This window comes from Eupeodes corollae, chromosome 1, assembly GCF_945859685.1.
Source record: "Eupeodes corollae chromosome 1, idEupCoro1.1, whole genome shotgun sequence".
Classification (NCBI taxonomy): domain Eukaryota; kingdom Metazoa; phylum Arthropoda; class Insecta; order Diptera; family Syrphidae; genus Eupeodes; species Eupeodes corollae.
Genome location: NC_079147.1, coordinates 305,926,650 through 305,941,099, shown reverse-complemented (window position 1 = coordinate 305,941,099; position 14,450 = coordinate 305,926,650). Strand labels below are relative to the sequence as shown.

Below are 14,450 nucleotides of genomic sequence, written 5' to 3'. Positions count from 1 at the left end.
TGTACACTTAACCGTGCGTTTACCGTTTCACTTAAATGAACAGCATCATCATCGTCGTCAGGGCTAACTGATGATGGGAGAGGCAAAGCCAAATAGCTTTTGCTTAAACATAAATAATCATCACAAGTGCCACCTTGTGGCTCATTAAACCTGGCAAATATACGAGTGTAATCATCATGAACTCCATCATCACCAATGCGCCTCATCGTTCGTCGTAAAGTCGAACGTCTTCCTTCTGTGTTGGAAGTCAGATTTGGTTTTAATTGGTGCCCAATGGGGTGCCATTGCCACGGTGCGGTGAGTCGGTCGCGTCATCGTCGTCGTCGAGGGTATCCCTTAACCGTATCCGTCATCCACAGAGAGATGCCTTTTCTATTTCTGGTCTTCTCCACTTCGTTCTCGTTTTAATATTTGCACACACTCAATTGACATTGATTTTAATTATTTTCTTTTCTGTACCGTTAGGTGACTGCTGTCAATCATGCATGGCGCGAATACCATATGCCACTCTAATAGCCACCCTCATGTGTTTACTGGGGGTGGGAATATTCTGTGGAACCATGTATCGTGGTGCTTCACTCACGATAATCATGATGGACCAAGTTTTCCACTTGCGGCTTATATGGTAAGTGTTTAACTGTCACTCGTTTCTGGGAACCGAATAATATTTACCATCATCATCATCAATAAAATATGCCCGCAATAAATTATTCTATATTTATTTATTATTCCAGGATTGAGGCCGTGCAGATGATATTCACGATAATAGCGGCAGGGATGGCTGCTCTCGGATTTATGATTCTGTTTGTGGGCTTTCTGGCAACTGGTGCAACGCGCTACAAGGTGTATCGAGCGTGGCGGTCTCGAGTGGGCGGACGGATTTCTTGTGCAGTGGTATGATATGATTTCTTGAGTGGAGATGGAGCTGGAGCTGGAAAAATAGGGCTCTTACTCCCATTCCCTCAGTGACTTTATGCTTCTTATTTCTTTTCATATGTTTTCTTCTCGTTTAGTTAATGGGACTGACATATTTGTTGAATTTCGTATGGACGTTGATCTTATGCTTCCTTGTGATTGTAACATTCATTTACACCATGTTCTGGAATATGTGCTCCAGCGTTGAGAGGTCGTTTAGCTGCATTGACTTGACACAATTCTGTAAGTAGCAAATATGTTTGTAACATTATGTACTGTACTTTTGAAACTTGTGTATTTGAACCAAGTATAGGAGTTTATTCCAAATGCATATTGAAGTCAAAAGTAATGATTCTTCAAGGACTCTCTTGTGTGCTTTGAAGTGCAAATAAAAGCAAATTTATATATGAACCAAAGGAGTCTCTATAGCATTCATGATTCATGTACCTTACCTTCTATTATAATAGAGAGCAATTGAATATTTGCAATTGCCTTCTTTCTCTTGTTTCGGCACTCATGGAAATTATCTAGGTAAGGAGTTTTGAGGAGGCCCTCAGAGTAGTTGGGAATTGGGATTGGGATTAATTACCAATCCAAATTCTGATTAATTTATAAATCAGAAAATTTGTAAGGAAATGATTTTATTTACTGCAATTGATCTCATTAAAGTAAACATAAGATTGAAATGAAAATTCTGTATTTCGATTTCTTGAAATAAAGATGAAATAAAATTGAAAACGAATGTCTTCAAAGTGGATTCTTAAAGGCCAGTAGTTATACAGAGTCCGGCAAAAAACCTCCCGTATTTTTAGACGTTTATATTTAAAGCTATTTATAGATAAAATGGTGTCCCGGATTTAGATAGATAGAGGTCTACGTGCCGTTTTTAGTAATCATAATGGCGTGGCACGGTGAGCATCGCGCATTTGTTGTAGAGGAATATATCCGTAATGGTTGTTCTGCAGAGCTGTTTGAGAAGACATTCTTCAAAACATTTCCGTTGGTGCTGTTTCAATTTCGTCTTACGAGGCCCATTTTCATCTATCGGGTACCTTAAATAAACAAAACTTCCGATACTGGGCAACAGAAAACCCTCAAGAAATTTATCAACGACCACTTCACAGCCCTTATGTGACTGTTTCGTGTGCTGTTGTTGAATTTAGTGTGTTAGGTCCGTATTTGTTCGAAGAAAATGGGCAAAAAGGTACAGTTAACGCGGATCGCTACTGTCACATGATTGAGACCTTCCTCCAACCAAACTTAAATCAGTTTACTAGTCTGGTTCCAACAAGATGGATATGTAAGATCTTTTTGCTATCTATCATTGGTTTAAATCATTCAAAATGTTTTGTTTTTTAGATTTAAAAGCAATTAGTAAAGTTAACCATTTTATGTTTTTGGTTTGGTTTTGTTTACATAAAAAATACCCAACACTTTTCTTTCAAGTTTTCGAAATTTTGAATATACAGCTGTGGAAAATTAATTATAAACCGTTTTTTAAGTTTTTAAAACAGGTTGTATTGGCACCTTTACATTTTTTTTTATGTATTGTGCGCGCACTAAAGGGGTTATGAATACCCTTATAATGAAAAGACACAGTGCGAGTGCGGGCAATTAGAAAGGGAGGATTGGATGAGAAAGAAGAAACCGATGCACATTGCATTTGAATGTCTGCACATTGTAATGAGTGGGAAATATTTAACCTGGTAAAGCATTTCACATTCGTGTAGTGCGGCTAAAGAAAGTATAGCTGTAACAGTACTTCCAAAATTTGGCGCAAGGGTAAACTGATGGGCATTCCTAGCAGTACGGGTATGACGGTCGAATTGTTTAAGGAGAGGAATGCAACTGGCTATTTCGCTAGATCATTGTTTATAAAAATAGCGGTCAAACAAAAACTCACACTGTGTCTTTACATAATATCCTCTAAAGTGTGCGCTTATTATAAAAAAAAATTGTTCATGTATATAATTCCAAGAAAATGAGTTTCTTAAAAAGTAGTTAATAAGATATACAGGATTTTTCAACAGGGAAACTACAAAAGTAGAGCGACAGGGACACGAACGACGCAATATTTTGACGATCTTTTGCCGATCTTTTGACATTTCTCTTCAGTACCGGTTTCTATTTCATGATGGAAAGATATACGAGCCAACAACGAGTCGAAATTTACTTCCGAAATTTGGAGTCAGTGGCCTCAACGTTAAGAGTGCTACGTCCAATTTATAGTCATCATAATCGTCCTAGCAGATCAACAATTGAGCGTCTAGTGGAAAAATTTGAATCCCGTGCCAGTGAAACAAAGAAGTGCCCGTAGTTTCGAGAAAATCACTGCCGTTGAGGCTTCAGTTGGAGAAAGTCCAAATGTGTCTCTCACATGTCGTTTTCAAATGTTGGGCATCTCTGTGACGTCGATGCACAGTGGTTCCAGTTGTATGGAGAGGCGGTCATAGATTGATAGAATCTGAACTACTGCACCGATTTCAATGAAATTTTCAGGGTCGATAAACTATTGTATAAGAAATCATCAGGGAAAATATCCGCCCACTAACACGCCCACTTTTTCAAATCTTCAAATAATAAAAATTCGTGTAGGTAGGAAAATCACATTATTTTTTTTATAAACGTGTTTAAATTGCTTCAAATGAAAAAAAAAATATAAATATATAACGGTAAAATCTACAGAAAAGTGAAAAACAAAATATTTCTAATTTACACAAAAAAAATGATAAAAACAAGCGTATACTCATTCTTTTTTTAAATTGTTGGATCAGGTGCTAAATTCGCTTTGTCTACATTAATTCTTATCAAACACTGAAAACTATGTGTTTTTATAAATACTAGTTTTCTAAAAAATTAAAATTACCACTTCTTTTTACTTTTTATTTAGAGACTTTTTTATTTTGTTTTATTTTAAAGGTAATAATATTGAGCTTATCTGTTTTGAGTTTTCATCTTTGAAAAATGTATACACATTTTTGCGATCAAATAATACAAAAAAAGTTTTACTAGAACCACTTTTAGAGGTTTTCTTAATTTTTATTTTCATAATATTACATAACAAAATATTTTTTATAATAAAACAAAAAAAAAGACCACACTGTTTTTAAATACTTAAATAAAACAATTTTTTTAAGTTTACATTAAAATAATCATACAAAGTATTTCAAGGAAACAAAAAAAAATAAATTCAAAGGATTAACACTTATAAGGCAAATTATTCTTTTATGTTTAAAAAAGGATAAGTTCTTTATGTTCAAAGTAAAATAAATAAATTGTAAGAAACTGCAACATACCTACCTAACTAAAAGATAAGTTTATTGGAAACTTAATAAATCGTTCACGTCTTTTGGCAGTTCAGAATTTTTTTTTCTAGGTAACTTCCTGAGACTTGATATAAATGGATCAGAATTAAGAAGAAGTCTATTCAAAAGATCCGTGTTGGTGACCAGCCGAGAATGTTTTCTGGTGTTTTCGCGTCTGAATTGCTTCACTAGCTTATTGCAAGATTCAGCAGCCTCTTCAGATAGCTCACCAATAGATAATAAAGCATAATCAATGACTTCAGAGCCATGTATTAATACTTTATGTATTGATGGAGGCAAGTTGTACCAAGGATAAGCTTCAATAAGCATTTTTGCAGTGTCTAATGCGTATACCTTACATTTTTCCGAGTTTATTTTGTAACCAGACGATAGGCACTGCAGCAGATAATTACATCTATCAACTAGGTCTTTATTTATTCCCGTGACCTCAGCTGAAATGGTAGAATTATGAAAAAATGTACGTGCAGTATTGCCGTCGTTGGATGTGCCACTTCCTCCACTTCGTGGTTTGTCAACAATTAATCCTAATCGTTCCCTAAGCTGCTTTTGAATAAATGCTTTTCTTTCAGAAAGTTGAGCCTTATCCTCGGCCGAACGACATTGCCATTTATTAAATGGAGTTCTGTACGAAATCTTAATAAAATATTCGAAAAATCGAATGTATGCATGGAGGGGTGATAACCCAAACTCAAACTTACTCGGGTCCACCAATTTCGTTAAACATTGTTTTAAATCATTCATCTCTTTTGGTGTTGCACCACATATATAACACCTACTCGTAGACAAGTCACTTAAGGCAGAACAAACTTTACCATCAACCATAGTTAATTGTAAGGAATGTGCAATTTTTATTTCTTGGTTATCAACACTAACTAAGGACGGAAATAAGCTTCTTCTTGCACAGAAAGCTCTTTTGTTTCTTTTGCAAACTGAAAACGAATTGGTCTGCAAAACCTAGTGGAGGAAGGGCGAGGATTTTTCCAGATAACCATTTCTGTGTCAGGAGAGCTTGACTTACAAATAAGTTGAAGAGGAACATAGGATGTGACAAATAAACTTCCATCGGAAGTTGTTGGGTCTGAAAATGTCTGCTTATATTCACTATGCCCTGTACTCCCATCGAATCCCCATTTTCCTATTAAAACTAGCTCGCTATCAGACTTTGTAACATTATCTAAAATAGATTTTTGAGATTCAACAATTCTTGTGGAAGTGTGGTCTAACAAAGATTGTAAATTAATTTCCGCCGAAGATTCCGTTACAGAAATTTCTGATGGATAACATCGCTTCTTGGCTTTCAAAACTTTCTGATAGGAAGGCAAAACATTGGGAAGTTTTGAGTGAATAAAATCTTTCAGTAATAAATATTGATGTTCTGTTAGTTTTGCCTCGTTTATCAAAGATACCACCTCGTCCGTGTTAAAATCCAAAGAAGAATTGGATTGATCAGCTTTCTCAAGTAACGAACTCACAGCGGAATCATCCAATTCAGATAATATTGATAACCTGCGACGTTTTGACCTCTTCCCGCAGTCTTCGAACTTCTTTCTGAACAGCTTTCGCTTCACAGATGGTTGATCTGCACTTGCCTGCTTTTTAAGAGTCCATACCTCGGTTTCGCTTAACCAGTGGCTGTATTTTTCGTACAGTCTTGTTTTCGACCGAGTTACATGCTTCCAATATATTTTAAACCGCTTGCACAGTAAAAAAATCCGATTTTGCAAGTGATCAATTTCAATGTTTTCAGGTAAGGACAACGTCAAAGCCTCATACACCTTACGATTCCTCTCAGCCTCATTTTTAATATTTTTCAAAGACAGCCACATATCCAGAACCCCCAGGCGTTTAATAGAACACTTCAGACAAGCACCTTTCAAACAAACAAAAAATATATGAAATATGCTTCAGTTAGAAGGAGAATGCAGAGTCAATCGCAGCCCATCGCAGCTAGACGCAGCTAGATATTGTTGTTTTTGGAACTACATATATATACGAATATTTTGGTATATGATTCATGCATGACTTTTTATGACTATTTTATTAAAAGTCTTGTTGAATTGGAAAAAAAGAGACAAAAAACAAATTTTGGGCTTTCTTTGTGGGAACTTGCTCTTGGTTATGAAGTAATCAAAATAATAAAACATACTTTATAAACATAGCACATACCTTCAGTTTGAATATCCATTACTAACAAATATAAAAAAAAAAACTATTCTTAACAAAAAAGGACTTTAAAGCTTATTGCAAAAAGAGCACTTGCTATGACAACGATATTTGTCTGGTATGTCCCACTTCGGAAGCACAGAATGAAAAGTTCTGTTTGTGGATCTGATTTTTTTTGTGTGTAATCAGGTGGCATGGCTATTTGTAAATACTATAGGGAAATATGAGGCAATAATAATAACATCAAACTTTTACCCTATGACCTACTACGGTCCCACTGTGCGATGTAGCGAATTTTGCAAAAAGATCCTGGCCTACATTCTTACATGATTAAATTAAGGTTGCCCACCAGAAGCGTTGTATGTTTGTGAATTGGGCTTGGCAATAACTTGTAAATTCGGAAACAGTCGGGAGTAAGACAGGGCTGTGCTCTCAGTCCTAGCTTGTTCACTCTATTTATAAATGACATCATTGACGCATTACCAGGAGGTGTTAGATATTCTGGAGAGGTCATTAAAGCCTTACTCTTCGCAGATGATATAGTCTTCCTGGCAAACTCACAGCAATCCTTTTAGCTTATGATAAATCGACTTTCGGAATACTGTAGACGATGGAGCTTGGTAGTGAACCTGAAAAAGTCGAAAGTGATGGTTATCAAGAAAGGTGGAGGAAGATTAAGCTCAAGTGACAATGGTACTTCAACAATGAGAACATAGAAAGAGTGAAAGAATATAAATACTTAGGAGTATATTTTACCCAAAACTTAAGTATGGAAAAACACCTCAACGAAAAACTTCTTAAGGCTAAAACCGCGATTAACGTGGCATGGAAAGAATGTTTCAACAACAAAAACATTGCGCATAGCAGTAAATATAAAGTTTTCGAAGCAGTATCCAAATCAATCCTGTTTTATGCAGTCCAAGTGTGGGGAGCAAAAAATTTGAAAAAACTCCTGAGATTTTATTGAAAACGAACATTCCGCCTTCCTTCATGCACCCCAAACTACATATAAACAGGCTTATCCCCACTCTTCATAAGAACGTTGAAGCTGCAAGTCGATTACATTCTGAAAGTACTGAATATCCCCAACAATCGCTTACCAAATAAGCAGCTTTACAAGCGATACAAAGCAAAACAGGATGGATTAAAGAATGGATTAGGCAAGCACAAGATATAGGTGGAAATCGTCACTCTACCAGGTAATTAGGCGTCTGGATGAAAATTTTAGAAATGTGTTCACAGAACAGGCATCCAGCTCACTTCATCGGATGTTCTATAACAGGCTGAATTGTAATCTTAATGAAAGAAACTACTTCCAGGACATAAATACTGTAGAACAAATCTCAAACATGTTTCGGCCAAGAGGTGAACTGCTAAACATAAATTACGTTCCACATCGCGAAGATCTTCCACTGCTATGTGATATTTGCAACATGGCTGAACGAGAGGATATTTTTATTTTGTCGTAAGGTGTCCAGTCCTGAGAAAAACTAAAAGAAATTTTCTTGGTAGAGACTTTTTATCAGAAAACGAAACTTTAGCTCTCTTAAATGAAGAAGATGTGTCTAAAATGCTTATATATTGCAAAACAGCACTTATTTATAGAAGCAGAATTAGAGATGAACATGTTTAGGTAACACAAATGCAACTTAATTAATTACATAACTTTAATACAGTTAAAACTTTGTCAATCAGTCAGGCGGCAAAACCATGCTTTAAAGATTTTTAATGAAATTGCACAAAAAATTGCAAGTAAATAAAAATCTATCTAATCTAATCATATTCGGATTTTCATCGGAAAATCATTACAGCGATGAGGCTCATTTCTGGCTGAATGGATCGTCAAAAAACAAACTATACGGTATTGGTCAGGCAGCAATCCGCATGAACCATCTTTGCATCCCGAAAAAATAACGGGCGGTGACGTCATTGGGACGTATTTCTTCTGTGATGATCAAAATCGGTACGTTTCTGTGAATGGGGATAGCTAGCGTTCAATGATAACCGAATATTTTTGGCCCCCAATTGGATGATAATGACTTGGAAGACATGTGGTTCAAATAGGACGGCGCCACAAGCTACACAGCGAATGTCACAATCAATTTATTGAAAACCAAGTTTAAAGCACATGTTATCCCACGAAATGGTCCAGTCGCTTGATTTGCCTCTGTTTTGGGATTTGACGCCGTTATATTATTTCCTGTGGGGCTACCTGAAGTCTCATGAACGAACGTGGAAATGAAGCAGTACCAATTTATGTTTGAAAACTGTCGAAAATTGGGTTTAGCGTCGGGGTTTCTGCAAGCGTGCCTGTCCATGCAAAATAAATCGAATTCGATACATAAAAGCATCGAACTTACTTTCACAGGAATAAAATAATTCATTGATATCAGCTTGAAAAGTTAGTACTTGGTCGGATTACTCTCATTTTTAATGACGGCTGCACAAATTCTAAGAAGACTTGGCTCTCGGTCCAAACAACATGAAAAACTGAAATGCATTTTTGGATTTAATCTTATTTAAAACTCCTTTTACACCCCCATCCCCAACATTTTCTATTCGATTAAGGGCTGGACTTTGAGCAAACCAAGTTTGTTTTGGATCGTTGTCCTGTTGCTAATTTTCAAAACCATACGGCTCCTTTACATTTTCAGATGTATTTTCGTAATGCGGTTGATCCATTTATCTTTAATTTGTACAATAGGCCCCACACCTCACAAGAAAAATGCTTATCAAACCGTCACATTTTCGCCCCTTCTTGATTGTATACTTTGGATTTAGAGTCTGGTTGATTGGACGTTCAACAAAACATTTGACATTATATCCAAATATGTATACTTTGGATTAATCATATCGATGCTAAGCTTTTAAGCATTATGTACCATCTTCTTTGATTATTTAATTTGGATAATAATAAGTTTCAATTTTTGTTTTTACCTATTTTGCATACTGGAGATTTTTAATATAAAAGACAAATTAAAAATTTTTCAAATATAATTACTCACTGCAAACGAGAGATCATTTACAAAATTGATGTCGTTCCTAATAAGTTATTAGACCAAGTATTTGAAATGTATACTAAAAATGACTTGGCCTTTCACTGTATTCAATTTGGACCATCCTTTCGGGACACTTTGTATGTCCAAAACTTGAGTATAACTTCCATCTCTGAGCTGATGCACCAATAACTTGCCTTTTGTAAAACATTCAAAGAAGAGCTTTTAATGTGATTGGTAGTAATAATATCATTGACTCATTTACGCCACTGGAAAATCGTCGTAAAATTTCCTGCTTTACACTTTTTGTATCGTTTTTCTTAACGGTTTAACCGTAATGTACACTATTCTAAAAATGCCAATCCGTTTTATCCTTGAACCCGAATTGGGTCTTACTATGAAGTACCTAGATTAGTTTTTTAGCTATACAAGGCAAATGTGGAATGCCCTTACCATGCTCTGACTTTTATTGCCATGTCATGCAAAGTTCAAGAACTCAGACAAAATTTTGGCTCAGATACCTCTTTTCTTAGCTCTTCCTTTTTTTCTAGTGCTTACAAAGTGTCTCTGGCAAATGAACAAATCGCTCTGAATGTGTGTTAAAACGACAACAAAAATAAATAATTGACTGAAAATGAACAACATATTTACAAATAAAATTAATTTGTTAATTTTTAGATTTATTCTGTTACATAAAAACTAAAGACACTTGAATTCAAAGTTGTGAGTTTTGAAATTGTTTTAAAATCATACTTCATACTAATATTATAAATGCAAATGTAAGTTTGTTTGTTACGCTTTCACGCAAAAACTACTTAACCGATCATCATGAAACTTTGCACATACACTCTTGAAGGTATTAGAAGTGACATAGGATACTTTTTATTTAAAAAAATACAAAAAATATACGAAAAATAAGAAAATTGTTTGTCAAAATATCGTCAAATTTAGCTACTTCAACGCCATCTAGCATCATAGTAATGAAGTTTCAACCCTGAATACTCTAATACCAACCCACTGTATTACCGACGGTGACGACAATATCTAATTCAATTGAATATAGTTTCAATTGTTTCTAATTTTTCTATATTTACCGTACATGTTACGAATGTCTGCGCATGTTGTTGCATCATTTTAGAGGTCCAATTAGCTTTACAGAACTTAAAATCGGCAATGGTCAGGAATGTCAAACCTACCGAGAAGCATGTGAAGCTCGGCGACTGTTAGAAAATGACAATCATTGGGATGAAACTATGGAGGAAGCTGTACAATGTCGATCGCCAGATAAAATCAGGGAACTTTACGCTACGCTTTTATCTTCTTGCGGTCTTTCTAACCCTCAAACTCTTTGGAATAAGTACAAAGAATACATGGCTGAAGATATTTTACATCCACTGCAGCAAGTACACACAGACATTACTACAATAAAACGCTAATTATAATCGAAAACAAGGTTTTTACGATGGTTGGAAAAAAAATTAGATGATTTTGAAATGTCCAGCCCTCGAAGATACAATGTGGATGATTTTGATAATGAAATTGCACGAGAGCTAGATTATGATTTCATAGCACTGCAACATCAAGTGGCAGAATTAGTCCCTCAATTACTTCCAGAGCAAAATAATGTTTTCCATCAAGTTTTACGTAAAATAGACTCCGGCAGTGGTGGACTCTTCTTTCTTTAGAATTCAGAATTATTTATTTTTGTTACGGTGAAATATATTTTAACATTTGTTGTTGCATTTCAATAAGCATATATTAAGGTGTTGAAACTTCATTGTCTGTAGTAATTTTTAAAAATTGTTGTTCTCAGTCAAGCAATGAAATTTAGTTATTAAATTGACTCATTTCTATTATTATACCCTTACCCTTTATCTCTCATACTTATTTAATTTCTCCACTGCGGGCGAAGCCGCGGGTAAAAAGCTAGTATTTAATATTTTTAAATATTTAATTTAGTTGTGGTTAAGTTTTAATTTTTTTTAATAAAAACCTTATTCTATTTACAGATTTCATGTTCCCGGCAAGTACGAAAATCGAAGAAATGAAAATCTGCGACAAATACGAAATCAAAGCATTCTGCAAGGATGGAGTTGAAAATGCCGAAGTAATGTTCATCCTCGCAACTCTGGCAACTCTATTGGTAATCCTAAGCTTGGTACATTATCTTATGTGCCTTTCGGCAAACTACGCTCACATAAGAGATCATGAGAAATTCCAAGAACTTCAAGAAATTCAAAATCTTAACGAACTCGAGTACAGCGCCGAATCAAAAGATCGTTTCTAGGACATATTCCAGAAGATTCATTTTGAGCTTAAATAAATTTAAACTAAATTCCAACCTGCCACAAAAATAAAACCATTACGTTCATTTTTAGTTTTCGTTTGTAATTCCTTTTTGTATATTACAATAATTTTAAGATTAATTTAGTTATTTTCTTTTTCTTTGGCTTAAGTTTAGTTGGTTTGTTTTTTATCTTTTATTATTTGTTTAAAACAAGAAGAAAATCAAAACTAATTGCCAAGCCACCAAGAGATCAACATATCACTAGAAAGTAATATATTTAAAAACAAAAAAACATTCACACAACATCGACACATCACAGCGCAAAAAAAAAATAAACAAAATCACATTTTATTTAAGATTGTGCAACAAATGCAAGGCAGCTGTTAGTTTTAGTTATATTTTTTTTATATTATAATAATTTTTGCTTATTTTATTATGTTATAGTTTATTTAATAATAATTTTACAATTTTTCTTCTTCTACCACACAATTCCCGTACATTCCGTCCAATTTAATTTGTTTGGGTTTTGTATTATTCAAAAACAATATTTAGTTTTCAAGACAATTTTTCAAAAAATTCTTTTATTAAAAACAAAAAATAACAGAACAATTTGCTCAAAATGATTCTTCTGTAATTTGCTATTTATAAAAAAATTTATTGCAGAATATATTTGTATTTTATGTACAAAACTATTTTATGTATAAACAAAATGTGTAAAACAAAATATAATAAATTCAAAAAATATGTCCTTCCTTCCTTTCTTATCTTCCATCGAATTAACGGTAATCATTTAAATGTTATCAACAAATTAAGATTGAAAATATATTTGTAACAAATGTACGCACTGAAGTAAGGATGAAATCTTATTTGAATTTGAATTATTTATAAGTTAGATTTAAGATGAATTATTTTATTACTTTGTACACAATTTCTAAACATACATAAGTAACAATGAAATATAACATATTCCATAAATAAAAATGTTTAAAGTTAAGCTTTATAAAAATAATATAAGTAAATGTAAGTGAATTTTTAGTAATTTTACAATACAATTTTTGAATTTTTATTATTTTTGAGCTTTTAGTTGAAATATTTTAGTTTTTTTTTCAATTGTTTATTTTTTAAGTTATAAATAAATGTTTGCAATAAACTTGTAAAGATTTTAAATCTTTCATTTTTTAATATATTTTTTTTGTAATAAAATTTACTTTGAAAAAATTGCATATTGTTTTATTTTGTTTTGTATTTATTTGAGTTATGTCTCTTTGCCACTTTTACAGGGAACTTCGTCCAATTCGGAGTGAAACTTCGAAGGGCATTCTGTCCTAAAATTATATTTTTCCTTTCGATAGAAGAATCGAATCTTATCTTATCTTTGATAAAATCGATAAAAGCTCAAGAGAAAAACATTTATTCTGCCAATAGAGTTGAGTTTTTTAACAGAAAATCAATAAGTAGATTACAGAAACCATTCTTCGTTATTCTTTATTTCCTCAATTTATTTATTTGTATCTTTTTTTATAAACTTCACTCAACGAAACAACCACCTGATGAAATTTTCGACTTTTTCTACTAAAATATAAGCAATATTATTATTAGAAAACTATGTATAAACAAAATTAACTATAAATATTTGTAAGAAATATTAAAAATAAATGTATCACTTTTTATCAATTAAAGCACCAAACTTAGTTAATTGAAAATTTCCATTAAAATGTTTATATACATACATCACATAAAAATGCCATTCTATAAAATAAAGTCTATATATATATACATATTCATATTAAATATATATACACAAAATACTAAACTGAAATTTAAAATATCTATTTAAACAATACAAAATATATATGTATATGAATAAAAGTAATAGAAAACCCCTAACAATATACAATCAAGTAAAAAGCAATTTTTATTATTTAAATAAATACAAATTTACTGTAAAAGTGTATAAGTACTCAAATAAAAAAAACAAGAATTTATAACAAACGAATCAAATCGAATCTGTCCTTTGGCAAAGTCATAATTTTAAAAAGTATAAACATAGAAATATTCTACACACAAAAACATAATATCAAAATAAAAGACTTAAAGAAAATAGTAAGGAAAACGTCCTTTTGTATCTTTTATAAATTTACAATATCAATTTAAATTGAAAGAACAAATAAATAATCATCGTAGCATAACATTCATGTAAGAATAAAAATTCAATTTTAAAATCATAAATACATATTTTGAAAGTAAAAATAAAAAGGTTGTAACGATGGATTTCTTAGATAAATATAAAAACTAAACTATAAGTAAATTTTCTTTATAAAAGTGAAAACAAAAAATATGAAAACATATTTAAATACATTAAACAATTAAGCTGTATAAATTATTAATTTTAAATAAAAATATAATTTTAAAATATTATACAGTTGTAGAGAGTCTTAGTAACCAAAAATGAGAGTATAAAATCTCCAAACCTAAAATCTTACTTACTTACTTAAGGTAGCGCTACAGTCCTGTGTGAACTAGGGCCTCACCCAACAAACTTCTCCATCTAGCTCGGGCCCTAGCTAGATGTCTCCAGTTTCGCGCTCTAAGTTGGGTGAGATCCCACCTGATCCGCGGTCTTCCTCTACGGCCACCGCCGCGGTGTCCTGTGGATGTGAATTCGAAGACTTACCGGGGGTTGGTTTCCATGCGCTCTACGTGACCCAGCCCTCTTAGTCGTTGAATTTTTACCCTTCTGGCTAAATCTACGTCGCTGTACAC

General features: G+C 33.1%; 1 protein-coding gene across 2 annotated transcripts in view; it reads left to right on the top strand.

The window, feature by feature from the left end:
* Window positions 1-12,594, top strand: part of LOC129942397 (neuronal membrane glycoprotein M6-a) — a 60,356-nt gene extending 47,762 nt beyond the window's left edge. For both annotated transcript variants that reach the window (XM_056051308.1, XM_056051307.1), the window contains 4 exons: window positions 466-625; window positions 735-894; window positions 1,014-1,158; window positions 11,410-12,594. In XM_056051308.1, coding sequence (XP_055907283.1) covers window positions 466-625; window positions 735-894; window positions 1,014-1,158; window positions 11,410-11,687 — 743 coding nt within the window. In that variant the 3' untranslated portion in view covers window positions 11,688-12,594. The remainder of the gene's footprint in view (window positions 1-465; window positions 626-734; window positions 895-1,013; window positions 1,159-11,409) is intronic.
* Window positions 12,595-14,450: the final 1,856 nt, after the last annotated feature.